Source organism: Thunnus albacares, chromosome 4 (assembly GCF_914725855.1).
Source record: "Thunnus albacares chromosome 4, fThuAlb1.1, whole genome shotgun sequence".
NCBI lineage: Eukaryota > Metazoa > Chordata > Actinopteri > Scombriformes > Scombridae > Thunnus > Thunnus albacares.
The window spans coordinates 16,583,519-16,610,150 of NC_058109.1; the positions used below are offsets into that span (position 1 = coordinate 16,583,519).

At 41.0% G+C, this 26,632-nt stretch overlaps 2 protein-coding genes across 3 annotated transcripts in view; one reads left to right on the plus strand and one right to left on the minus strand.

The window, feature by feature from the left end:
- The first annotated feature begins 580 nt into the window (after positions 1 to 580).
- On the plus strand, positions 581 to 3,032 carry LOC122980589 (mucin-3B-like). Its single transcript, XM_044348724.1, has 9 exons — positions 581 to 845; positions 1,074 to 1,198; positions 1,352 to 1,416; positions 1,522 to 1,724; positions 1,866 to 2,031; positions 2,153 to 2,317; positions 2,515 to 2,585; positions 2,692 to 2,774; positions 2,904 to 3,032. The coding sequence occupies exons 1-9, from the start codon at positions 581 to 583 to the stop codon at positions 2,946 to 2,948; spliced, it is 1,188 nt and encodes a 395-aa protein (XP_044204659.1). The 3' UTR covers positions 2,949 to 3,032.
- Positions 3,033 to 6,880: 3,848 nt separating this feature from the next.
- errfi1a (ERBB receptor feedback inhibitor 1a) overlaps positions 6,881 to 26,632 on the minus strand; it is a 40,008-nt gene continuing 20,256 nt past the window's right edge. Inside the window, exons 1-4 of one of the 2 annotated variants that reach the window (XM_044348480.1) lie at positions 13,328 to 13,561; positions 10,553 to 10,759; positions 10,288 to 10,379; positions 6,881 to 9,963 (exon numbers count right to left, since the gene is read on the minus strand). In XM_044348480.1, coding sequence (XP_044204415.1) covers positions 8,855 to 9,963; positions 10,288 to 10,379; positions 10,553 to 10,704 — 1,353 coding nt within the window. In that variant the 5' untranslated portion in view covers positions 10,705 to 10,759; positions 13,328 to 13,561 and the 3' untranslated portion in view covers positions 6,881 to 8,854. Of the gene's footprint in view, positions 9,964 to 10,287; positions 10,380 to 10,552; positions 10,760 to 13,327; positions 13,562 to 26,632 lie in introns of those variants that run through there. The other variant, XM_044348478.1, reaches the window with a different exon arrangement.

Below are 26,632 nucleotides of genomic sequence, written 5' to 3' on the forward strand. Positions count from 1 at the left end.
GCAAACAGCATCAACTCAGAAAGATTCAATGACTAACTCAACCTCACCAGTAGCACAGACAACAACAACTGCATCATCAGCTTCAAGTTCAGTAATTCCCTCAACTGGATTTACACTATCTACCAATTCCAACGTAACCACACCTGCTGTCATTATTCAAACAACAACAATATCAACTGAGAACACATCTCAGCTTCCTATAAGCAGTCAGGGAAAATCAAGTGCAACTTCTACAATCCCTCCAATTACCACACTGTTGACAACCAGACAGGAACTCTCTATATCAACCAGTACAGTTACACCTACAGCAACTGTATCCACAGAGTCACATCTGCCAACTGAGTTCGCCTCATCGCTGTCCACGGCTTCCAAGCACACCTCACAGACAACTAATGTCGTGACACAAACTTCTTTTCCACCTACTCCTACTGTCAGACCACAATCAAATTCTACAGTTACAAGTCATACACCTACTACAGTTTCCTCGAACACAACACCTTTGACAAAACCTACTGCTGCATACACAAGTGAAGAGACAACTAATGGAAAAACAAGTAGCAATCCACAAACATCTTTACCAATGACACAAACTTCAAAGGCTTTGACATCAGCAGAAATCATCAGCTCAAACACAGTTAAAACATCTACCATTATCCCTCTCTCAAATGCCACTGTCACTGTGACAACACCATCTACAACTCCTCAGTGCAGAGATGAGGACTGTCAGTGTAACGGGGGAGAGTGTATATTCAACACGACACTAGGCAGATGTCATTGCCATTGTCAAGAATCAGTCTATGGAGATTCCTGTGTTTTTGGACAGAACAACACCTACGCTAATATTGGTGAGACTTTTTCTTCCCAACTACAGTTCTTCATAATAATATATAAGATGAAAATAACTTTTGAACACAGAGATAAGTTTTAAGCTCTTAGCAATATGTTAATTTCAAATTTATTTTCTGTTGGAAGTGATATTTCTCACCACATTGAATGTAAAATGTTACTGAAATGTATATATCATGTTATTGCAATATTAATATAAGGGTGTCATCTGTTGTTTTTTTTTCCAGATTCCGGAGCAATACCAACTCGACGGGTAAATGTTACAATGAAAATCGACATCACTTTTGTGGATGCTTATACAAATTTAAACTCACCTGAGTCCTTGACATTCATCAACAAATTAAGAAAGGAGGTAAGGCATATTTTATTGTGGCATGATTTAATGATTTTTGCACAATAAGTGATCTCACTTCAGCATATTTACCTCTGTCTTATAACCACTAACTAATAATTATTTACCGGGCAATAATAGCAAATGTCACATCTGTCATGTTCTCATTTCCAGCTCGAAGCCCTGTGCAAAGAAGCTGATCCACTGGCCTTTAAAAAAGTACAAATCATCAATTTAACGTAGGTTTTTATTAAACTTTACTGATAAAATTATTTAAACGAGTACTTTTTATCCAAGTAGAAATTGTTTTCATTTGGTAATATATTTCTATTTACCTATTGTAGACAAGGATCTGTTGTTGCGGAGAGCGTAGCAGAGTACAACTATCTGAACAATGAAACACAAATCCACTATGTCAACACCAAACTAGATGGGGTGTTGACCAACATCTTGAATGACACAAATAACCTCAATAAGATTTCTCGGGCATTTGAAAATGCCAGTGTGCAGTTAAATGGACTCACCCTCCAGTCACCTGAGATTAAAAGTAAGTGAATATATGTCAACGCTGAATGTGTATTTCTCATATTGCTTATATTAGTGTTTATTCAATTTGTCAAAATTTTTATTTTTGTGTGATGATACTCCTACAAAATGATTAATACGTAACATTTTTTTTATCAATCAGATATCACAGACTTGAAGCCTTTTGTTAACTGCAGTCGGTTTGTTGATTACACTGCCGTGATTAGTAATGGTCAGTGGCAGTGTGTTGGACCATGCAAAACAAACCCTGATTACTGTCATCATCATGGAGATTGTCTTAATAACATTTACATAGGGTCCATTTGCAGGTAAGCCCAACCATCCACTTTTTACTTTATTTTAATTGCAAAGACCTTAGATACATCTAATATGCTTGTTCATAATAATAATTTTGTCAACGTACTTCACTTTTGTGGCCCTTCGACATAGGTGTTACGAGTCTAGCCTGGAGCAGTTTTATGGCCCACAGTGTGAGCTCTTCCGCCGGGGTCCAGGTTTCTATGGAGCACTGTTTGGATCACTGGCAGCAGCACTCCTGCTCTTGATTATCATTGTCATTGCTGTTGTGGTCAAAAAAAAGTATACAGGCATTTGGTAGGTTTTGATGCCTAAAATGCATCTTCCTACAATACCAGTCAAAAGTTTGGACACATGTTCTCATTCATGTAAATGGGAAGGTGTGTCCAAACCTTTTACTGGTGCTGTATAGACAAATTAATCTTCCTCGTAGCCTGTAGATATACAGTAATAAACATTGTCATGTGAAACTGATGAAGCTGTCTTTATTTTAGGAGAAGGAACAATTCCTATAACAGAAGACTGTCTGCTTTTGAAGAAGATTTCTTTGACTTCTCAGATACAGGTATATCTGTTTTTTAGTAATCACTGATCTTTTTCAATGATGTAAACAAATGCAGAGCAAGGACATGCTGTACACAATTTCAAAATTATCATATTATTTTGTCCAGGAGAGCACAACTTGGGATTTGCGGGCACTTACACATCACGTGGTTTTTGGCCACATCTAGAAAATGTTGACACCCGATTGCAGGTATTCTTGTTTATTTTTCTGTACATATAGTACCAAAAAAGTGTTAGATTTTAGAATCCAAGAGCAGGTAAATGTGAGATCATAGTTTAAAAGTTGATTTAATATGCTGTCCTTCTTGTGTTTCTCCAGGTCACAACAAAACGACCAGACGTTTGGAACATCAACCCTAGATGAAGGCTACAGACTGGAGAATTTTGTTCTAATTAAGAAGTTTTCCATGCATGCAATAGAGATAATTACAGATCAGTCTGAGTGTTGTTTGAGCTATCAGCTATGATTTGCACATAAATTAATTATTAAATTAAATTATTAAAATAATTAAGCAAATAATGCTGTTATTTCATTGCGTACATTTTTGACCTGGTGTCTTTTGCTGCAAGAATTTTACATCTACACCCACAATATATTTTTTTAAATGGAGAAAATGAAAAAATGCCATGAATTCACTCAGATGCAAATGTAGAGTAAACTACAGTACAAGAACAAAATTCAAGGTAGCTTAGATGAGTGTAGTTCTTATTAAAGGCTAGGTTCACAATTTATCAAGTCTGTCTTAAAACATCAGTCAGGGGCCCATATTAACACTGAAAGAGGTTTTCCTCGCTGTAATCATTCCTCCTGTTCATACTGGCTGTTAAAAGATCCCCTTCAAATGCACTTTCAATTTAAGTGATGGGGGCCAAAATCCACAGTGTGTCCACACAGTCATTTTGTGAAAAAATGTATTTAAAAGTTTATCTGAAGCTTATATGAGGCTTCAGCAGTCTGAGTTAATAATATCGATCTTTTTAGCATCAAATTCCCTCAGAAAACGAGTGAACCAGTCCTTTAATGTTGATCCTGGGTGTGGCCCAACTTGACTTTGAGACCACTTAATATATTTTTCTATAATAATATTTTTGTAACAGAAAATCACAATAACATATACAATAATCTGTAGCGATCAAATACATGGGGTGGACACAATTAAGAACCTCCAATGTCTAATTTTATTCAATCCAATACAGTAGCCACACAATACTACTTTGACTGTGTCAGAGAAGTGTTGATTTTTAAAATCACAATCTGGAGTTTCTGTAACTGTGTAATTGTCTGCATTGTATATGTTGTGGCAGTACTGACAACTCTGTGGCCTTCCCCCAGAATCATTACAACATCCTGTCACTAGATGGTAGACATGTTCTCCTTTTAATATTTTGCCTTCTCAATATGTGAAGGCATAAAGACAGTGAAAGGCAGGAGGCAGAGAAACCAACACGTGTTTAATACTAATTTCTGTGATACTCATATATATCTGAGAATGCTCCATGGTTTAATCAATGACTATCTCTTCTCTGTTGTAGAATTGGGACTGTGTACTATCAACATCATGTAACAACAGCTATATCAGTACAATATTAGTCCAATATTATTGCTCCTGCCAATGTCTGACTAGTTGTGATACTGACATTGGTGAGATCTTCTTTGAACGGTGCCTTTGCACTTCAAAATGTCGTGCACACTCCTGCTGCCGGTCTACAACAGCAATACAAAGTTTATTGATATCTTTTTATTTGAACTATTGATGACTATTTGTCTCCACCTCGTGGCTGACTCAGAAGACCGGCTTCTTTGCCTTCTCTTGATGTCCTGTATTTACCACACAACCACTCTGACCTGAATAAAATTTAACCAGCAGCACTTCAGTCTTAGTTAAATATTCACAACTCTGTCCACCCCTCACAGCAAATGACATGAAAAGATACACCAAAACAAAACGTCAGTGCACTTGCTTTAAAGCAATTGCTAATTACATATAAAAAGGGGATTAATTAACTCTTTGGTTTGTTGTGATTTTTATCCAATTTAGCTGCATGTTTTTGAAATGTAGGGTACAGTAAGAATCAGAATACACATAGAAAACCCAAGCAGACACTAGGGAATGTACAAACTGTACTGGCAGATATGCATTTTCATGCATATAAAGATAAGAGCCAGTTGAACATTCAGGAATCATTTCAAGAATACCATCTTTGTTTCACATATTTTTACTTCATTATTTATGACAAGATTAGAATGTTGAGCATTCTCTTTCTATGTGCCTTTTAGATATATTTTCCCAGTTCAACTCTTGTTCAGATGCTCATTATTTGTTGGGTATTATCCTAACACAGCCTGATATAATTTTACAAATTAACTACTCTATTCTGAATAACAATAACTTACATGTAAGTGACTACTGAGCACACATATCATAAATAATAATACAACAAGTACATACATGCCACATTTTTAAATACAGTATACTGTATAGTTGATTGTGGACTAAAATTACAGATGTTAGAACTGAAAGGAGATATGGTGTGAATACTCTTAAACCTCTGAGCTTATGTTGTTGAATATTTTTAACAGGATATACAGAAATCTATAGCCTCATGTCTGCAGAGGAAGCTGTTTTGACAGTATAAGATTTTAAATCAGCCTATTTATTGCCAAAAGTTGCATTTAACCAATTAATATTTCATTTTATTTAATTATTTCTCCGTGCTGCAGTGCAACAGCAGCTGCTTACTCAAATTTAATTTCTGGACCTCAGAGTGAGATCCATAAGTGTTACAATCATATCTGCATAAACTGTCAAATAGGTTTTGTTTCTGATCAACATACCTATTTGTTCTTCCCAAATTCATAGCAACATTTGATGTAATTTCAGGTTCTTTGCCCACCACTTTTCTTTTTTTTTTTTTTAAATATCGCACCAGTAGAGCAAGTAGATTCCTGCATTATGTTATCATTATTATGATGTCCATTTGACCTATTTAGGGTTGGGGGGGGGTTATATTATTATTATTTTCTAAACATTACTCCAACTACCACTGCATCTGTGTACAATGCAGATGCCTTGCTGACTTATGTTAAGAGCCAGACACAGAAAACAGACTCTGCTCTCTTCCACACAGACAGCTGCAGACCAAACAGCAGAGGCTGTATAGCAATTAATGAGGCAATAATCATAATGACTATAATAATTCTTATCATTTAAATGAGTTTGTTCCATTTGTTAATCCATCAGCAGTGCCAACCAGTGACTTCTATCAAATTAACTGATACCATAAATATGTTGGATGTAAAGTCACGTTTAAGACTCAAGTTGTTTTGACAAAATACAACTCACTCAGGAGACAAAAGGGTTTATGTGTAATGGTGGCTTTAAGAAGAAACAGAAAGAGGACAGAAACAGCGTCAAAAACATTTTGGGACACAAAGTGACTGAATTTCACACAGAGTCATAATGAGGCCCTTTGCCTTCATTCTTGACTTGTGAAAAGAAGTTTCACAATTATGAAAAAAGTTTCACATGTCAAGTCAAGAGTCATGAAAATGGTGAAAAGAGTCAAGTCACAAGTCTAAGCTCTGGCCTAGAGCACAGCAATGCCTTTTAGTGCCACAATAGTGCAATATTGTGTTTGTCTTTTCATTTGGTAAGAAGCTAATCTTAAACCACTCGCCTTGTTTATTCATTTGGCACTTGATCTTTCTCACCCCCAACAGACTACTTTAAAATTGAGCAGCCTGTGTCTAGTTGCCATAGTCGCCACCTATGCTGTCGCCTAGCAGCTCATCTAAGAGTGAACCAGGTGAAAGGGTTTGCAGGTGGCCTAGATGTTCAAACTGTTGCCTTTTGTTCCCATGAGAGGATAATACAAAATCGGTTACTATCAGTGCAGCAAACCTACATAGTGGATATTGTAACTGCAGCTGAATTCCAGTTTATTTAGTAATCATTTCACCTCTAATTGTGGTTTCGGCTCCATGCCCAACCACATGGACGCTAGTCAAGATTAAAACACTTGCAACATTGTTAAATGCTTAAAAACCTGTGGGTGCAAAAGCTGGCTAACACAGTGCATCTAAGCTGTCATGCAGGAGGAGACCGTGTTATAACCAGGAAGAGGAAGGCAATATACTGTACACCTGTCAGTCGACCATTATAAGTGACTTGTCTTTCTCTGGATAGAGGCCAGTCACAATAAGGCACAGCATGAGGGTGTGTGGGTGATAAAACAGGCCAAGCAGCTGAGTTGAGAGTTCACTCTGACAGATCCAAGAAACAGAATGAAGCAGGCTCATAAATAAGTCATTTTATTTTGCTTTCTTTTTAAAGACTATATACTTAACAACTATTCATAACAACAAAATGGAATCGTTAAATACTGTACACAGCATACTGTACTCTCCCAGTGCATGTCTTCACCACAGCAGAGAAGTTATTTTTTTTGATAAACTTGTGTTCATTCAGTTTTATTATTCCTAATAAGACATATGAATACCTTAAGATTAAATAGTATCAGTGTATGATGTAAACATTTTTTCAGACGTTTAAGTCAAAGCAACATTGTGTTGGCAAGGGTTTGTGAGCAGGAGGGAGAGAAAAAGTATACTTCAATGACCGTTTGACCTTAGCAGTTATCTGTTTCCCCAAACTGAACACCGTGTTCGATACCAAGGGTTACTTCAATACATGTGCTACATTTACTATACCATCCTGATGTTTCTTGAATAATCTACAACAATAAAATTCATATATTTTCTTGGCTGCCAGCAGCCAAAGTCTCTCAGACCACACCCGCTGCAATCATGTAAGGCAGGAATGCATGAGCAGAACAGGAAAGTCTGTGTCAGGTCGGTATAACCCTGCACTGTCTTTGTAATGCGTCTGTATTAACAGGTTAACATCTGTGTGATCTAAGATCTCTATTTAAGGATATCCGGTTAGACTTGACTTTGTTACTCTTAAATCTAACAGTTTTGTTTTTTTTTAATTAAGTGATACTTAATAAAAAATTGTGTCGGGTCAACTATGGAGCTAGTTAGCCACTCTTTTGTTGATTATAAATTTAGATTTTGCCTTATTTAAATGGGGAGTATATGAAATATAGGATTAATATCAAGGGAGGTAGCAGTTGAGGCAAATTTGCTCCATGCATTGACTCAAAAATAAGCTCCTCCAACTATTTGACTGAAGTGAGAAAAGCATACATTCACTTATGTTCAACAGGCCAATTTCCGTGCAACAAAACAGACCCGGACACTGAAAAGAAAGCAATCGAATGTGTGCACTTCAGACGGCTGTACTCAAAAGCAGGCGCTGCAAACAAGCAGAGCACAGTAACAAGTATGGTTGACAGATTTCTACTAATTGTTCACTATATATAGTATCACCAGAACAACTTTTCTGTCTGCTGTTCACATTCACTTATGCACAAACACGTCCACGCACCTACATATGCACAAACACACTCATCCACAGACAACTACACCATATAAGCTGCACTAGACATTCCAATGGAAACATGCATAGCTACCAGTAATGTACCCACCTCTTAGTACAAAATGTACCATGACAACATGTGGGAGGCACAAATTTTACACAGATATATTGGCCTGAGTAAGACTGAAACTTCACAAAGGCAGGGAGACCATGCCAGCGTTGACATGTACTCTATAAAGCATATCCCCACACACAGAATAGCAGACAGAATGGAGATTTGTGTGCTAGCATCCTTCATTTTGTTAAAAATTAATTGGCCTTGTATTTAGACTTCATATATTAAGTGACACATGGTTACATTACTGACCTTTCGTCCCTTGTGAGACACAAAAGCAGCATCAAAAAGCCCCAATGTATCTCACTGACACATACTCCAACTCCCACACACAAAACACTGAGCACATGAGGTTCAAGGCCCGCTTGTACCTTCTGACTGTACCATATATCAGCAAAAAATGGCACAACATTGAGTGTCATGACATAAAAATCATATCAAAAATATACTTTACAATGTTGAATTTTGCCCACTATCTAAATTCAGAGATACAGTTTTAAGTAAAGGATCTCAGTTGTGATAGCTATTCCAACATTACCAGTAACTCAATACAGTGTGCACATACCCTGTGTGTTCAGAATACATAAGGGGTTAAAAAAAAAAAAAACAGTAAAAGCAGCAGTTTGAGGGTTGTTAGCATCCAGTTTCACCATTTTGTCAAGTGGTATTTGCTCATATACAGTAAGAGTCCTCTGCTACTTCAACTAAAACCTTTCAAACTAGATCCACTTGTGCTTTCCTCCTGGTGTGGCAGTCCCAGTCTGAGTCTGATACATCGGTATTGCGAGCCGCTGGGCTGTCCATGACCCGAAGAAATTTCTCTACACAAGGTGAGTCCACGAAAGCCGGCCGCTGAGGCAGAAGGTAATAATGTGTGGTGCTGGCCTTCTTGCCGTTCTCCATAACAGGCAGGATACAGGGGGAGCCCTCACTGTTCTGTCTCTGTAAACCCCGACAGCTTACATACTTAGGGTCCGGTGCAAAGCTTTGGGTTGGGGGCATCACTCCATTGATGTATGTTGGGAGGCTCTTGGGGCTGGGGGTGCGGGAGCTGCCTCTGGACAAAGGATCCCTCGGGGGCACCTTGGGTGGTTTGTCCTCATCGCTATAAGCCCCAGACGAGACCTCTGCTGACCAGCGGCGGTAGTCTACTGTCTTGATTGCTCTTGGAGGGATAGGGGGTGGCACCTCTGGCTTATCTGTACTGTGGGTGTGGCGTTTGTGGCAAGTGAGGCGCAGCACAGAGGGCTTGTTAAATGATCCAGCTGGGCCGGAGTGAGAGCGCCGTAGCCTCCTCTGACTCTTGTCCTGCTGTCTCTGACAGACCACTGGCAGTTCCTGTCGCTGCTGCTCATGCTGTTCCCGCACTTCCTGTGGAGGATGTGCCTGGTGTTGCTGTTGCGGCTGTCTCGGGCTCGGTGGTCCTAAAGGACCATCATAATAAGCATAATTAATCTGCCCGCAGTCCCTGAAGCTCCTTCGGCTGGGGACTCCATGTCGAAAAGGCGACGATTTGGGAGACTGATCAGACACCAGGCAGCAGCTATCGTCCGAACTTGTAAAAAATTCTACCTCATTATCCATTGCCTGCTCAGGGGAGATGTCTGTATGTAGAGGGATGGGGGGCAGAGGCTTGGAGCATCTGCCTGGTGTCTGTGGTGGACTGCTACACTCGTACACAGAGAGCCTCTGGAATGAAGGGACCACCTGGTCGTCATCAGCAGGACTCGGGGTGGATGGTTCAGCGTTGCAGGACAGGGAGAGATGGGAGGGCCGGGATTTCTTGGGAGGTAATATCTGTGTGCTGGGACTGTGTTTATGTCCTGACAGAGAGGAAAAATTTAAAAAAACAACGACATTACATTAATGGCACAGTATTAAACTATTATGGCTGATTAACAACGATGGTAAAATTTACAACTACAACTTAATCGTATCCTGTAGAAAAGGACAGAAAAATGTTTTTATGTGAATTTATATGTTGCCATTGGACATTTGGATTAGAACCCTTTGCTTTATCTATATTTCTGGAAAACCACTTACTATATCCAGTATGTAGCAGATGATTCAAATGCATAATACATGCAATGCAGCATTTGTGTATTTCAGAAGAAATGCACTGTGCAGATGACAGATCATGCACTTACTCTCATGACTTAGAGATGGTGGAGGTGGCCCCTTTTGCTGGGCACGAGAGCTGTTTGTGTCTGCGTGTGCAGTGTCCATACTGAAGTAGAAGCTGTTAAAAAGAAGAAAATTCTGATTTGTTAAAGTTTCAAATAAGCCATGTTCATCATAATATACAAGAATTTTCAGAGTGACCTGAACCATAAAACTTCAGCATTTCATGCAGATTTAAAAAATTGCCCCCTTCCCCTAATGGATTGCTAATCCTGACACCTGAACACTCACTTGTCCAGCTCATGGCGATAGCTCCAGGATGATTTGGATCCAGCCATGCTGTGACAGTAGCTGCCCCGCAGGAAGGGGTTTTCTATGGGAAAAGATGTCTCCTGGGCAGTCAGGCCCACTGTGGACATGCTCCAGGCACACTCGGGTCGCATCAAAGCCAGGAAACACTCAGATCGCCCCGGCTGGCTGCCCCTACTTCTGGTGTACCTGTAACACAGCCAAAACACAGCCATGAATGACAGTGAAAGGAGGCTGAAAGCAAAAGCAGATGAAGAGAAACAGAACATCTAGTGGCACACTGAAAAATACTCTCTGAAAGCAGAGCCAACATACTGAGGGGAAGCCAGGAAAGAAAGACAATACTGATATTAGAATAAAAAGCAAATAACAGAAATCTCCCCCCTCTCTGCTGCCCAGGTAGTTATGACCTGGTCGATGTGAATTTCTTTTTCTGTGAGGAGATGAGGCAACAATCTTTTATAACAGAGGAATGACTAAAGCTCAGTTTGACATGACACCCTGAGGACAGAGCAATCGGTCATTCATTATATTCTAGTCAGAGTGAAACTGATACATAAGAATAAAAGTCCCTAATAAAGCTCTTCTTCTAAAAAAATGTTGTTTTATTGCACAGATTGTTTTTTGTCAAGCAAGATTGGATGTGGACACATTGGTTATGTATTAATTTTATGACATCGAAAAAGTAAGATCAATGGGTGCTTAAATTTTGACTTCTTTGACTTATTTACAGTGCAGATTGATAAATAAATGCAAAGTCCAACAGTGACATGAGCCAGAGTCTTTATAAGTTTAACATAACAGTTTTAGGTGTTGACTAATAACAAACTTTCAGATTTCTGTTCCTACAAACTTTCCCTCTACTCTAATAAGTTAACAGTATATTTTAAAACTTGACTGTGTGCTTCAGTGCTGCAATCTCGCTTGGCCTGAACAGCAGAGGAAGGGGCTCCTCCTGTTACCAGAGATGTACCTGATGTTGCAAGAACTCCTCATGTCAAATGACCTGAATGTTTGTGTCATGTCAAGTATGTGTCAGGGCTGAGTAAACAATGTATACAATATTCAGAGAGGAGGAAACCTGGCAGCATATTGATATTTCTGGGGTCAGAAATACACTGCAGGCAAAATGTGATCTGATTTTACTGGATTAACCTGTTCAGTATGTCACAATCTCTAGAGAAAAAGTGTAGAAAGTATAAGTACAGAGAGCCTTTATACTTTAAAGCAAGTGTATCTGAGTATGTCTATGTTCACTGTGACGCCAGCCGTGCCTTGTTGCAGTAAATCCCCAAACAACGTCAGCTCACTAGCGGTAGTCTTAACACTATCAATCTGATTTTTCAGAATGCAGGAAAACAGGTGCATCCATAACCTTGTTGGTCAACTCTTCTGGAGACCACAAATGAGGTTCACGCACACCCAGAGTCATGCTGTCCTCCTTATAATGCAGGACTGATGACTGAGAAGAACACCCCCCCCCCCCCCCCCCCCCCCCCCCTCCCCTCTCTCTCTCTCTCGCTCCTGGTCTCCTATGAGCCATATTTATGTGCTGCCCTGACAGCTGGTGAGAAACAAAGCTCTAAAACAACAGGAAGCCTGGGGCATCAGCCTGAGCCAAACTGCCCAACAAGGCATGCAATCCCCCTGCCAGGGCCGTCGATTCGGTTCGGCGGGGACGGGAAGCAACATGATCCTTGATAATGAACCCCCAGGGGCTTGTGCTTCCTCTTGCAACAGGTGCAAAGACAGTTCATCCTGGCAGTTAACCATAGGAGCATTTACAGGCAACAGGATTAAAACAAATGATGTGTAGTCATGCAGAGCATTAACCCTCTGCAGGAGGAATTCTTTAAGTCACTTAATTCAGATCATTTGACCAGACAATGTGGCTCTTTTTTATGGTCAAGTTTGACTTCTGTGTTTACACAATAGGTGCAGAGAAGCAGAGTGTGTGAGGACCAAACAGGGCCCATGGGTGCTAGGAGAAAAAAAAAAAAAGGAGGAGGTCTGGCTGTGTCAGCAGTGATGTAAAACATCAGCAGATAGCTTAGCTGTTGATAGCTCTAGTAGTAGTCACACACAGACCTTGAAAGAAGGAGTTCACACCCCGCTCATGACACCCCTGCAGCGGTTTCCGAGCAACCATACCCGCTCTACCTGTGCGGCAAGCAAACAGCGCGCACACCCCCTCACTTTACCGGACTGAGATAATAATGGTTAAAAGCCCTCTAGCAGGCAGGTGACTCACACCACAACACACAAGTCAGCTCTTTGGCCAGGACATGTAATGATGATACAGAATGAATTGTAATTTTCCTTTTTGTGTGAGCGGAAAAGATCAAAATTGATATAAGTAAAATCGAAGAATCAAAGCAGGTTATAGGCTAGTCTTGCAAGTTGAAAGCATATATAAAAGGGATAGGAAACATCTTCCAATTTTAGATTGATTGTAAAAGATTGTAAACCTGGTAAATGTTGGCAAATGTGTTCCCAGTTTCTGGTTTGTTTTATCAGAACATTTTAAATCCTCTCGACTTCGGTTAAAAGACTATTTCTCCTCTACATGGCTCTATGCGTCAAAAGCAAAAACAAGATATATAACACACACATGATCTCAACAGGACCTGAAGTGACATCAATCAGCGTCTGTCTATGTCGTGCTGGCACCCACATACAAAACACTAGTGACTAGACACAGACATGGGCTCATACAGAAGCCAACAGCACACATTTCTAATTACTTTCTCAACTCACCTAAATCACCTCGCACTTCTCCTCCGCTGACTGACCCCTCGTGAGTCCTCTTTGGTCAAATATAGCTCCTCACTTTCTTTTGGGGGGTGGGGGGGTTGATTTGAGTCTGTAAATCTTCAGGTCTCTATTGTATCAGGAAGGACGCCAGCGAATTGGTGGCGCTCTGGCTATAATGTGACACTTTTAGATAAGTCTTGTATTGTAGTGAGCAATGTCTTATAGGCTCCACCACACTACAGAGACGCTCTGACTCCGCCTTGCACACTTGCCCTTAAAGGCACAGCCCTCATCTCTCTCTCTCTCTCTCTCTCTCTCTCTGCATTGTACGTGCAGCAGGACAGGCTGACTGCATATGCATTGCAGAATCACCCTTGCACATATATACACAGCCCTCATTTAAAAGCATAAGTTAACTCGATGTGATCAAAGTCTGCAGTGCTTTATTTATCTGCTTTTAACCTCAGAGGACAGAGCAGGTGTGAACACAAAGATACAGTCAGCTGATTAACTGTTCCAGTGGGATGGGGGGACATGCAGTGTGCAGTAAACACCTCAACTATTAGACATGCAGCAGCTCTGTGAGTAGTCGATCAGAGCTCAAGGAGATGGGCTTGTTCTGTACATGCTTGCAGCCCATTTCACAGAAAAGTTATGTTGATTCCGTATCTGTAGCATATTAAACTGGTGCAACTAAGTCCCCCTGCTGCCTTAAAAGTGTGACTTAACTGAATTTAAGTTTAATATAAGTTCAAAGTTGTCTCATGAGTTTTCAAAATGTAAAACCAACTAAGTTGAACTCAGAAAAGTTAACTCAACTGGAGATATTAAGCTCAGTAAATATAAAGTATTAAGTTGAATCAACAAATGTTCAATCAATTAACAGGGACAATATAGTTTAACATTGTTATAAACAGATAAGCAATGCAACAGATATAATGTATGTAGTACATCTAGCTGAGGGGGTGGGGACTGAAATCGACACTTAACTTTCATCGTGGTTAGCATTGTTTTCATTATTATGAAGAAGAAACAACCATGACTGATCTTAACATGTATTTTAGACACACAGCAAGTTCCAATCATGTATGTTTTCTTCAAACGACAAACAAAAAAGAGAGTTTTTACTCTCAAACAATGAATGCTGGGAAGTCTGTTAATATGCTGATGATGTTTCTTCAGAAACTTAATTTAAAGAGTTGAGTGAACTCTCACCATCCATATAACTCATTATTTCAAGACAGGAGAATTCATGTTTATACATTCTGAAATGAAAACTAGAAATGACAAATTGAGTTTATATTATTAATAATATTAGTTGATCCCACTCAATTCCTGTTTGATGTTTGACAGAATACTGTTTGCACTATTTCTTTGCAGCCTTTGCAGCATCAAAGTGAGAATTATAACGTGAAGCTTAGCCTTTCAAAACATCCTATTGCATTACCTGTATTTTCTTAAAATGTGTCTCCTGCATGGCCTCATAAACAACAAGTACACAGGCTGCAGATCTGCATGGGGACAGGAGGAGTAATGGGGATGGCTCCAGGGTAGATAACACAGACAGCAGGCAAAGAAACACTCTTATCTGCACAAAACCCTGCTGCCAGCTGAATGGAGCCCAGATTGTTTAGTTACTCGCTTATCAGATCACCCGAGGCATTTTCTTTAGCTGAACCTTTCCTCTGTTTACCTGACATAATGTTCACTTAAACACAATGTATTTAGGTAGCCTATGATACAGGATTGAAATACATACTGTAGACTATTTTGTTTCAGTTTAGGGTAATATATGTAGGCTATAATCTGGGAGGTGGGAGGCAATCTCACACACTCTCTGCTTCCAGTAACTACTTAGACCTTAAGTGGTGTTGTATTAACTATGTCACCTAACCAAACTGGGCTAAACAAACCCAACACTGACATGCACACTATCCAAACACAGCAATACAAAAGCTACAAACAACTCGAGTGTTGAATCAATAGTGGCAGAAAGCAGAGGTGCACAGAGAGAACAGAGTGTTCTTGTCCCTGAGTTCGTAAATCCTTTACAGCTTGGGCAAGGGGGCCCCAAACCCAAAAGGCTTATCATTACATATTTGGCCCCTTCATGGACCAGGCTCTCTCTAATCCCCCTTTATAATTTCAAGCACATTTCTGGGATTCCTCTGGGCCAGTTGTGACCAGCAGGGGGAGGGGAGGGGGTGAACTTTCTGCAAGGTGAGATTTACAGTTGACAGAGATTTACAAGTGACAATTTAAAGTTTAATGTGACAGATGGTGCAGGCAATACCGACTTGGAAAGATTTATCTGGAAAAGGTAAGATTTCAAAAGTGGGAGAAATGCAAATATAATCAAATCCAGTTCAAAAAGCATGTATCTATGTGTATTCCTAAATCTAGCATTCAGCTTTTCTTAACTGAATCTGTTTCCACCAAACAGACACATTCACTAGGTTAAATAACCTTCATGTCCAAACTATCCCCCCTTCCCCTTCCCCTCCTCTCCCTTCCCCTCCCCTCCCCTCCCCTCCCTGCCTGTGAGCCACGTCGTGATGTCATCACTCACAGGAACTTCCTTATAAAGTTAGTCAGGGAGGGAGATAAGCAACCACAGCCAGAGGCAGCTCTGATGTGAGTTTGAGATGGCAGATGAAAGAACTTGTATCACAGAGGATATCCTTCTCAGGAAAAATGACTGTTCTTTTTCTTTGGTTCTGCCTCATGACTCATGCTGAGCTCTATCCAAAATATCCCCCAAAAAACCAAGAAAAGAAAAATGACACCTTCAGCTCACTTTCCTCTCAGCTGCACTTGGAGCAGAAAGGAATTTCCCTTTGTGGTTCACGCTCCAACACACTGGTATACTTATAAAGTGACGCTACAGTCTCTCAGCTGATTACTATGAATCCCTTACCAACCGGAAGGATGGAGTTTAGTTGGAAGCAAAGCACAAAAAAAACCCTTCTTTATCATCAGTGTAAATGATTTATTCACTCTGGAGGTCACAGCATTGATTGCCCCTGCCTGCTGAGGTAATTAAATTACATGCATATTCAGCCTGCGACCAAAGTTCATACTGATATAAACACAGCAGCAAAAGGTTGAGTTTTGTAGTAAGGTGACGTCAAACCTGTTAAAAGAGTTCAGTGAATAGGTGTTATACTTGTGTTTGTATTTGCTTTGTTTACATTTTTCATTTGAACAAAAGACTGGTTTTCTGTCTGTCCTTAGATCTAGATTAAAAATGGAAGGGGATCAAAAATCTGAGGTAACCTGCAACTGTCTTCATTTGGACATTATGAGCAACCTGTTGGAACCTTAAGTAGTTCACCCACATTACTAAAAGTTTTTTTCACTTAACCGTAATCATATCTGGCCATGCAATGCTTTTTGTTTAGTCTGCAGATATCTTGAGATATCTGTCTCAACCCCAATGCAATGGAGGTGAATGGAATTTAGATTTTGGTGCTAAAAGCAATGAAAACATTTTTAAAAAGCAAAGCAGCAATGTGTCGTTGCAGAATTAATGTCCTGATACTGGTGACAAACCACAGATCTGAACAGTTGACATTGGGATTAAATGTAGCTCTAATGAAAAGTGTTCACAGTGAGGTTATTCAGAGTCAGTGGAGCATGTTGTTGTTATTTTTTGTCAAACATGCTGCTGTTGGACAAAAATGTCTTATCAGGGGGTTTGTTTAGTTGTCATGGAGATGATTTAGATGTCATCATGTGATGTAAGTATGGAATTTTGGTCACATGACGACAGGTTGGTCATATGTAGGGAAGAGATTGAACTCCTGTCTCGGTTCAGCAGTGATGGTCTCTGGCATCCTCCATCAAACCCCATCTGCTCATGAGGGCCAGATGTGGTTGAAAGCTCCAGTATAACCAACCAAGTCAGTGGACCTTGTGAATTTCAACCCTATCAATTCTCCTCTATTGTATTTGGGGTGGTGGCAGAAACCTCAGAGATGGACATAAATTTTGGCAAATACAAGTAAAACTGTCTCCATGGCTAGATACCACTTGGAATAAATGAGAAAATACAGATTTATAATATTAATATGACAAAAATGATTTGACTTGTTTTTATGTATTAATTTTGCTCCAGAAAGGTGCTAAATACAGTAAATAACTTAAATTACTGTGAGTCTATGAATGTGAGTCAGTGCCTGTTGTTCACACACACACAGTGTGTGGACAGTAGCCCACAGAAAGAATACACTTTTCATTTCAATGTGACTGTTTCCCGCCCTCGTGGTTCACACTGCAGATGAGCTGTGCGTCCAGCCGGTGCAGCTGTGAGCCTCACAAACGAGGCTCAGGCTGACACATCGTCATGTATTACTGCTGGATGGTGGTTTCATCTGGCAGACCCACACACACTTGGCTCCTGTCGTGGAAACAAAACACAAATCCCCAGGCAACGGGTCTGTCATCTCTCACTACAATGTAAATACGACCATATTAAAGCACATTTTCTACTTGTTAGCCATACCAAGCTCCTGAGAGTCCTCCAGCTGCCTAAGTTATTAATCACTTCCTTTATTGGTACAAAGGCTTCTGGGAAATGGAGGGATTTTAGGGTAAATTGTCTCACACACAGGTATTTTTCTATTTTGGTGCACAATATAATCAAAAGCAGCAATAGCGAGTCATCATTGCATCATTCCTCAACATTGTTATGTTGAGTGGTTCAAGTACAGCCGCAGCCTGCTGTTAGTAATAGGTGAAGCGAGCCAGTCCGCCTCCTTGATGATGACAGGGTGTGTTTAGTCTCCAGGACCTGAGGATTGCTTTAGACATAGACCGGGGGAGTTCCTGGCGAGCATATCCTATGACTGAGACTGAATCAAAGTTTTGTTTGTAATTACGATGGCTGATTATTATTATTAGTTCACTGGTAACATGCTGTAATAATTCTTCTTCCTTTTGATTTTCTGAAATAGTGAAGAGAATGCACTCACAGTCACACAAATTCACATACGCAGACACCCACACAAACACTCTCATTGGTGTCTGATGTTTGGGGAGAAGCTGTGAAAACGACAGCTGTGGTGTGATGGAGAACGTCACGCTGCTTCGACTCTCTCCAGCTGCTGGTTCAGAGCCAACTCCGTACACAGGCTGCTCCACTGGAGCTCTACAGAATTGACTGACACAGATGGAAAACGGTTCCTAATATGCCTTGTTTCCGGCACATTTGGTCCCACAACTAATATTCAGTGTACAGAACATCAGTTATCTTCTGCCTACATTTTCATTTTCTGTTCTGGCTGCATTACTGAATCCTAAAGGGTATCATGAAGAAATACATGATACCTGTTTCCACGAAGTAATGCCTGTATTGTATTTCAAACGGCCAAAACAGGAGTTTCTGGCATTTGGCCGATGAGTATCCCAGGTTTCCGGTGTTCCTGGTGTCAGCCTGCAGCACAGAAGGTTAAAGCTTTACTAAATGTAGCAATCTATTAATCTTAAGTAACAACTGATTGCTGGGGGAGTTCAGTCTTCCCCTGATTTCCTGGTTAAGCCCCTCTCATGGGAGATATTAGAAGCACAGCACACAGCAGGTCCCAGGGCCCTCGGCTCTGCTGATAAAGATTTCAGATGTTGTCTGGTTTGGTTGTCTACCAAGGAGATCTGCAGGCTTGCCATCAAAGGGGGCACTTCTAATGCAGTATAGGTCAGTATAGGAATAAATCAATAGCCACAGGGTTAAGAAAGCATTGCTCTCTAGGTACAGTAAGTGTACAGAAAAACACGAGTAATGAAGGATGCAGTGGAAGTCCACAGATGAACTACTGTCAATGAGCTGAACAAGTCCTGTTTCCCCATTTGTGTCTGTCTGTGTAAGTGTGTATGAATGTGTGCTGATGACAGAGGCTGAGTCACTCCAGGCAGATTATGTGCTTTGTCAGGGTGCCTTTTGTTTCATTCACACATGGATTTAGGGCCCCTGATGAAGTCAGCCTGGCCACCTGATCCGGTGCTGGGCAGCAGCCACATTAATTCCTCACAACAGAAATGCTCTGGATCACTGCTCACACAAGCCTCTTAACGAGCGAGCCTACTGGTTCAGGAGAATGCAGACGAGGCCCAGCTCCCATTTTCCATTCCCTACGAGCAGGTTGGCTGTGCAGACGCATATGTTTGGGGCAAAATGTGGCGCTCCAGGGAGAGAACCAGGCGTGGGTGGAAATACACAGTGCTCTCCTAAATTCAATCATAGTGGTACAAGGACTGTTAGAGCCTTGAGGCTACATGCTAAAAGCCAAGCCAGATGAATAACTAAACTGCCATCTAATCTGCACCACAACATCATTTAAACCTTTTCTCACAAGCTAATGCAAAGTCACACCATGGCATTATATTGAAGAACAATGAGTTCTGGACAGACAGCTTCACCAACAAGTATATTAGAGTTATTTGTTCATAGTATACAAAAAAATCCTGCATTAGCATCATTTTACTGCTTCATGTAATGTATCAATATACAATATCCAGACAAATGAAAGGAAAAACCTGAACAAATGAGTAGATACATAATGAATGTAGATGCTTCCATACAGGGCAAAAGGGGTCACTGAAAGTGACAAGTGTGAAAATAATGTTAAATTATGTACTGAGGCCTTCACAGCCATCAGATCACAACCTAGTTGAACAACAATGGGAGATTTTGGAGTGATGTTGTAGACAGTGCTCCCCAACACCATCAAAATACCAGATAAGTGAAAATTGCATTAATTTATTTATAAAGACAACACACATCAATCAACATTTCTAATTTTCAACTGCAGTCCTTTAGCAAGTTGTTCTAAAACGATATGTTTTGGAAGAATTTTGTTCATACCCCTGGTAGAGTTCAAGATCTGTAGAGCCAAACAACACTGAATCTGACAGCTCGTGGTGGCCCAACACCCTACTTTATGTTGTTTTGTGATTAATTTGTCACCAGTCTGTATATTTATATTTCTAAAAACAACTGAAAATGATGGAAAATCACATATTCTGATACTGCCAAGACAAAACAAAAGAAAAATAGAGGTTTCACTTGGGCCACCTTCCCTGCTTTGTAAATTTAGCTCTGGGTGGAAAGAACACTCAGTGTCAAGTTCAAATAAGGACTGTAATTATCTTGGAGCCAGCAGATTATCCTCAGCTCGGCAGAAAAATAATGGGTTATCGCTTCTGCACAACCTATTTTTAAATCATGTAACAAGTGAAGCTGGTTATGTTCAAGGTCTTACTTTGGTTCAACAGTGTAATTCTGATTTAGCATCTAAAACACAGGTTGTGCTTTGTCCTGGAGGTTTCTCATACATTCAGTGAGCTAGCAGTTTATAGAGCAGTGGGGTCGCTGAGATGGGCAGCTTCTGTTTGAAGACGCAATGAAATGTAGAATTAACGGTTGTAAGGTCTTGTAAATTAAACAAAAATCTCAGTTTACCAGTGCCTTCTTTCCGCCTCCCGGCAAAACCCTGGAAACGCTGTCCTCCACACACACTGCTGTGGTCCTTGGCAGGAAGTAAATCAGCCAGGGAGCCGCCCCAGACCAAACACTGCAAGGGCCTCTGGAGCCTAAGGGCGTGTGGGAGGTGTGCACCAAGCTCACGGGGCACAAAGTGCTTGTTACTTCCTCGTCAAGTAAAAAAACAGACTCTGCTGTATACACAGACATGCACATAAAATCATATTGACTCATGAAAAAAATCTGTGCACAGATGCCTGCACACACTTGCAGACACATACACACACATACATACATACATAGGTAAAAGACAAGCACAGAAACTTTCAAATTCAGTTTTATCATTTTTCCACACAGCAACACTTTCAGGGCAATAGCCTATACTTAAGACACTCTACCCAAAAATCCTGCTCTAAAACTGTCAAGTCTCTGACATAATTACTCCATCATTTGGAGCCCTCCCTGAATACCCTTACTGAAAAAAACCTTTGAGAGATCCACTACACAGGAAAAGAGTATCATTTTACACTTCTCTAAGAGATATCACACTCACATACGTGTCCCTGTTACCTCCGACTGCCTTTGTTGAAGGACTGGCTTTAAATAGGGGCTCACGTCGAAGTGTTTAAGACACATTGTGACACTCTGCTTGTGTCAAAAGAGCCTTGTATGTTATCTCTTATAACCTGAGCCAGGCCCTGAATGTGTCTGTCTTCAAAAGACATTTTCAAAAGAATAATGTTGTGAACAATTTCTCTAGTTTTACAAAAGAAAAAAAAAGATTAGTAGAGCATGTGTAGCAATACTAGTTTCTTGGAACTTGGAGAAAGTATTGCGAAAACATGCTCAGCCCATGTAAGCTTTCCACTATGCATTTTTAGGGAGATCAAGCATATTAGACATCACACAATGGCCCTTGAGCACGTCTGTGTCTGACTAACTACCGCCTGATAATTAGCATTGCCTAATTAAAATGCAGCCATAATACCCTGTAATAACTCTGCAAAAAATACACTTGAGCACAAAGCTTCAGATTAAAGTGTGGGTAATTTTCCATGAGCGTGTCTGTGACGTCTGAGACATCAGTATCAGTGTCCTTCATTTGTAGGCGACAATAGCCGGCCATCCAATTACCAATCATGTTTCCTTGACAAGGATAAGCTCGGCTATCCTGACTACCAGTGATAGTCTAGTCCCATCTGTTCCTCAGCTCGTTATTTAATCATATCCATTTCCGTAACTCTTATCTGCTGGCTGGACCTGGAGGAAGAGGAGTTTGCATTTACACCCACCACAAACATACAACAGTGTTTTCCCACAGATCGAGCCTCTCAGGCTGCCATTGTGTCTTAAGCGAGAGAGAGGGACAACACAGTGGTAGACAGACTAGACAGACGAGGAGGCGGCCTGTCTTCGAATGTTTACTCAGATTAAACTGAAAGTAAGCATCTTAAAATGCAGCACAGGTTGACAGGAGAACAAGATAGCAGAGTGTGTCACGTTGAAGTGTTTGATGTGAGAAAAAAAAAGGATGCGTGGCACAAGTAATCACATATACCTGACTATGACCGTAAGAAAGAGAGTAAAGAATGGTTGCACAAACAGTTAGCTGGCATAAAAAAGATAGTACATGAATATTAAGGAATATTTTAGACTCCTGTTGTTTATATAAAACAATATGCTGCTGTTCAGTGAGTGTGCTTTGAGCTTATCCTGCATAGCTGTAATCTTTTTTTCAAGTGAGCCTGCAAAGTGTTCCCAGCAGGACCCGCTAATTAAGTCCATGCTCATTAAAACGCTGAAAGTAGCTCCTTTGAAATACAGTTTGGAATGCTGCAAATACCAAACAAATCACTTCGAAATCTCAAGTCTTTTCAGGGTAAGACTCAAACAGTCAAAGGTTGAAATGAGCGAACAGGTGCTGTGTGGTAAGAAAGCATGATAAAATTCTGAATCTTACGGTGTTTTCTTGTATTTTGTATTGTATTGTATTCTGCAGCTCTGCAAATTGTTTACTATTTGTAAAGGAGAGGGGAAGCAGGGAGGCTCTAACACATTCTCCCAAACTCTGCCCAGCACTAACTAGTGGATGCATACCAAACTCCGGCCAGATAAGATTGTAAGTCATTGAAAGGGGTCCAAGTCCCCCAGCTACCCCCCCTTGTTCCAACAGCTCCTTTCAGGGATATCTCTACTTGTCCCTCTATCAGGACAGGAAGCACCCAGCCAAGAGAGACAACAACAGCTCTGCTTCCTCTGGCTTTTCCCTGCCCTGGGAAATTGAGCTAATAGGAAGTAGATAAAGGATCTTAGGAGCTGAAAAGTGTTGAGTTTGTGTTTATGAGTGTTCATGTGCATGTACAGTATGTCCACATGCACTCGTGCCTGTGTCATCGCAAGCGTAAAAGCAGGGCAAATAACGTCAGCGCAGGGTGAAGAGCAGAACTCAGAGTACAGGCAGGACTTCTTGGGAGTATGTAAGTGTGTTGTTGGCACTCGGTGTGAGAAGAAGCAGACATGACACTAGATGTGTTTTCCTACTCCCCGGTTGCCTGTTGCTCAGAACAGCAGACACACAGGAGGGATGGATTTTGTAATGGGAAAGACGTAAGTCTGATGGACGTGCTGGCCTGCAACGAACACCTTACTTGTACAACAGCACAAACACCACTCCCTGCTGTCTGCTGGCCTTTTGTGTTTGCATAGGCACGTGTCCATGTGACATAATGCAGATCTCTCATGTGACACGGCTGTAGCTTGGCAAACAGACCTGTGTCATGTTCCAAACCAGTGTAGTATTGGTGATATTTACAACTTCATGGTCAAATCATGGTCAGGAAGTGAAGAGGAATTTCTGGGGCTGAACATTCATCACCTAAATCGGCTCGATGATTCAGACGGAAAGAGGGAGTTAGAGAGGAAGAGTGTGAGGGAGTTTGAGAGATGGGTCAGGGAGTAGTCACAGGAGAGAAGCCACCCACTCTTACCACAAAGGCTTGACTCATGCGGTTTGGTTGGCACACGGCTGTGGGACGGGGACACAACACTGGGTCCCCTCCTCTCCAGGATGTGCTGCCTGACCCTGAGCCAGAGCAGAGCGGATCGCCCAAATCACTGGCAACAGCGTTCGCGAACGGAGCCGCGGTGGCTGGCGGCTGATTACAGTAGACCACAATGATCCAAATCATGACATACAGCCCTGCAGAGAGCACACTGTCAAAGCTTGTAGTCATGCACGTTGTCATCAGTGTCACTCCTGCTGCAGTGAGGGTGTGTAGCATGCTTTACTAGTGAATAACTGAGCTCTGCAAGACTTTTGTTTCATTTTCCACATTTAAGAGATCATCCCCGCCTTTTGTTATTCTACCAATAGTGACATTTATGATTTCTGTTTTGTGCTGTCTGGACGGTAGTTATATGCATTGTTGACACTGTTTGGAACATTGTGTGCTTCTTATTACTCTTTTCTTGCAATCTCTAATCAATCATGTTGCAAAACAGGATCATTAATTTCTGTGAGATGGGCAAAAAAAAGAGACAAATTTTCTTCCTTAAAGGGATATAACTTTCCTTCACATGTCAAAGTAAGACATCTGAGAGAACTTAAGGAAAGTGAGCTGTGGTGCAATGTCCTTAGAAGAGTATTAATGTTGTCCCGAGTTAGCTATCAACATGTGTGGTAATGATCACATATAACACCTGATGTTTTGTTTTGTTTCCTGCTTTTATCTGACTGTGTCCCTGGTCACTTTGCGTACACTCTGTCTCCCTCCAGCTTGTATAGCCAAGCTGATAAATCCTCCCTCCTATGGACACTAAGATAAGAGCTTGTGATTACGACAGACGGAATAGTTAGTGTGCACTCTTACCCGGGCACGACACACATGTGGTGTGTATAAATCTGTTCTTACAAGCTCTGCTGGGGCTTAAGGGAGTTTCCTGATTGGATATGTTGAAATCGTCTCTACCTACGGAAGCCACACAGTGACACACAAAGTAAAAACTTTCCTGAAGAGTGGCCTGTGTATGACTTGATTACTCAACAGCCCGGGGGCCAAGTTGTGTTTGTAACCACTATAAGCGCAGGTACCAGCTCTAGCATTAGTCAGCGTCAGGGTCAGATACACAAACCAATGACTGATGGCAAGAACAGTAAAGCAGTGGAGGTTTAGAGGTATATTTAGAATTTAAACACCTGCACAAAAGGTTTTAAATACTGGCAAGCATAAACAGATTACTGAATTATCATCCCAAAGTTATCGTGATCAGTCATTGTTCCATGTCACAATGTTACCAAAAGCCTGGGAAAAGTTAAACAGTTAGGAGCCACCTCATTCCAGAGTCAAATCAGCCCCACATTGGAAAGACCTCAGTGAGCCGTGGATCCAAGCACGCCGGCTTGTTGGAATAATGTTGTGGCAAACCCTGTGTTTACAGAGTTTCCCATTGTGGTAAACATGGATTAAAAAAAGTCTGACAGCTTTTAAATCCCACCACCCACACTGTCTCGTAAGGGCAGGACGTGGTCGAGAGTACAGTTAGAACTGGGCGCAGACCTCCTCCTCTTCCCACAAACTGTATTTTGTGTGGCTGACTGATTTAAGTCTAGTGTTTCATACACATACAAAACCCACACATTGTTTGTTTTACTTGTTGCCGTAGTGATAGTGGCATCTCTTAATAGTTGACCTGAATAGATGGCGTGGGGGTAGCACTGGCCGGGCACAGGCTTAATTGTTTGCTCTGCTTCCGCTCAACTTATGAGAAGAGATATGGATCAGACATACTGTAGTCTACGATAACGGAAAATCAATCCTGCCGAATAAATCATGCTGGGTATGTTTGCTTTTGGTAGCATTAAGTACACAGTGTCTTCTTTGTTAAGATTTAGTGTCAGCCGCAGATATACACATACAGATTCAGAGCAACAGCTTTGTCTTAAATAAGACCTTTCTAGAAGTTACAGTCAAAATTAGATGGTCATTCTCTGTGCTGAGTGTATGAGTGGTAACTTAACCCAATTTGGAGGAAGGCAGGAGTGTCTGTATGTGGCATTGGGAGTCTGTTTCTGGAGTGACAGTGATGGAGAGAGACCAAAACAGATCATCCTGGGCCAGATGGGGAGGGGTGAAGGCTGAATGCTGTTTGTTTCTGGATCAACAGGCTGTTCCTTTTCTGCCCTGTTAGCTATTTCATAGGTAGAGGGATATATTACCTCCCTCTAATTGCTTTACAACCCATTGGCACCAGACCGTCTGCCTCAGGTAGGATCTGCATCTGTGTGTTCAGCAAGACTGATAGGGCACAAACTACACACAGGTCTGGAGACAGCCTTCCTAGCCTTCAAAGCTGACTGTGTTCTGAGTCAGAGGAGTAAGATACTTTATGAGTAAGTGTAGATGTGGAATCAGATGAACTTATACAATATCATCACACCTTAGAGACAACAACCTGTGCTACTGTGCTGACAATATGAACATAAATAATCTTAAGTATGAAATTACAGGGCCTGCTCACCTTTTCTCAAACTATGTTTCAAGCCTTTGGCAAGAAATGTACTCTGTCGAACAAAATAAATTACAAAATAATGCAGGAAAGTCAATTAGGTTTCAAGGTTTTTGTACTTTTTAAGGCTTTTGGACTGTAAAAATGATGGTTACGTTATCAAGAAATCAAAGGGTTTCAAACAATGGCTCTTGCAGAGGGCTCAAACGTTTGTCAGATAATCGTGGGGCAACTCTGAAGGTTTGTCATCTGTGACTGGTTGGACCTGATCTGTCACATGTATCTCTGTCCTTTCACAGAGCACAGAGGGTGGGGTTTACCCCTGG

What these genes read in the sequence shown, in the direction of transcription:
- LOC122980589 (XM_044348724.1), top strand. Translation starts at nt 581, where the DNA reads ATGACACAAACTTCAAAGGCTTTGACATCAGCAGAAATCATCAGCTCA. An exon ending in TCAACAAATTAAGAAAGGAG is followed by an intron (nt 1,199 to 1,351) that starts GTAAGGCATATT and finishes TCTCATTTCCAG; the next exon opens with CTCGAAGCCCTGTGCAAAGA. An exon ending in ATGTTGACACCCGATTGCAG is followed by an intron (nt 2,775 to 2,903) that starts GTATTCTTGTTT and finishes GTGTTTCTCCAG; the next exon opens with GTCACAACAAAACGACCAGA.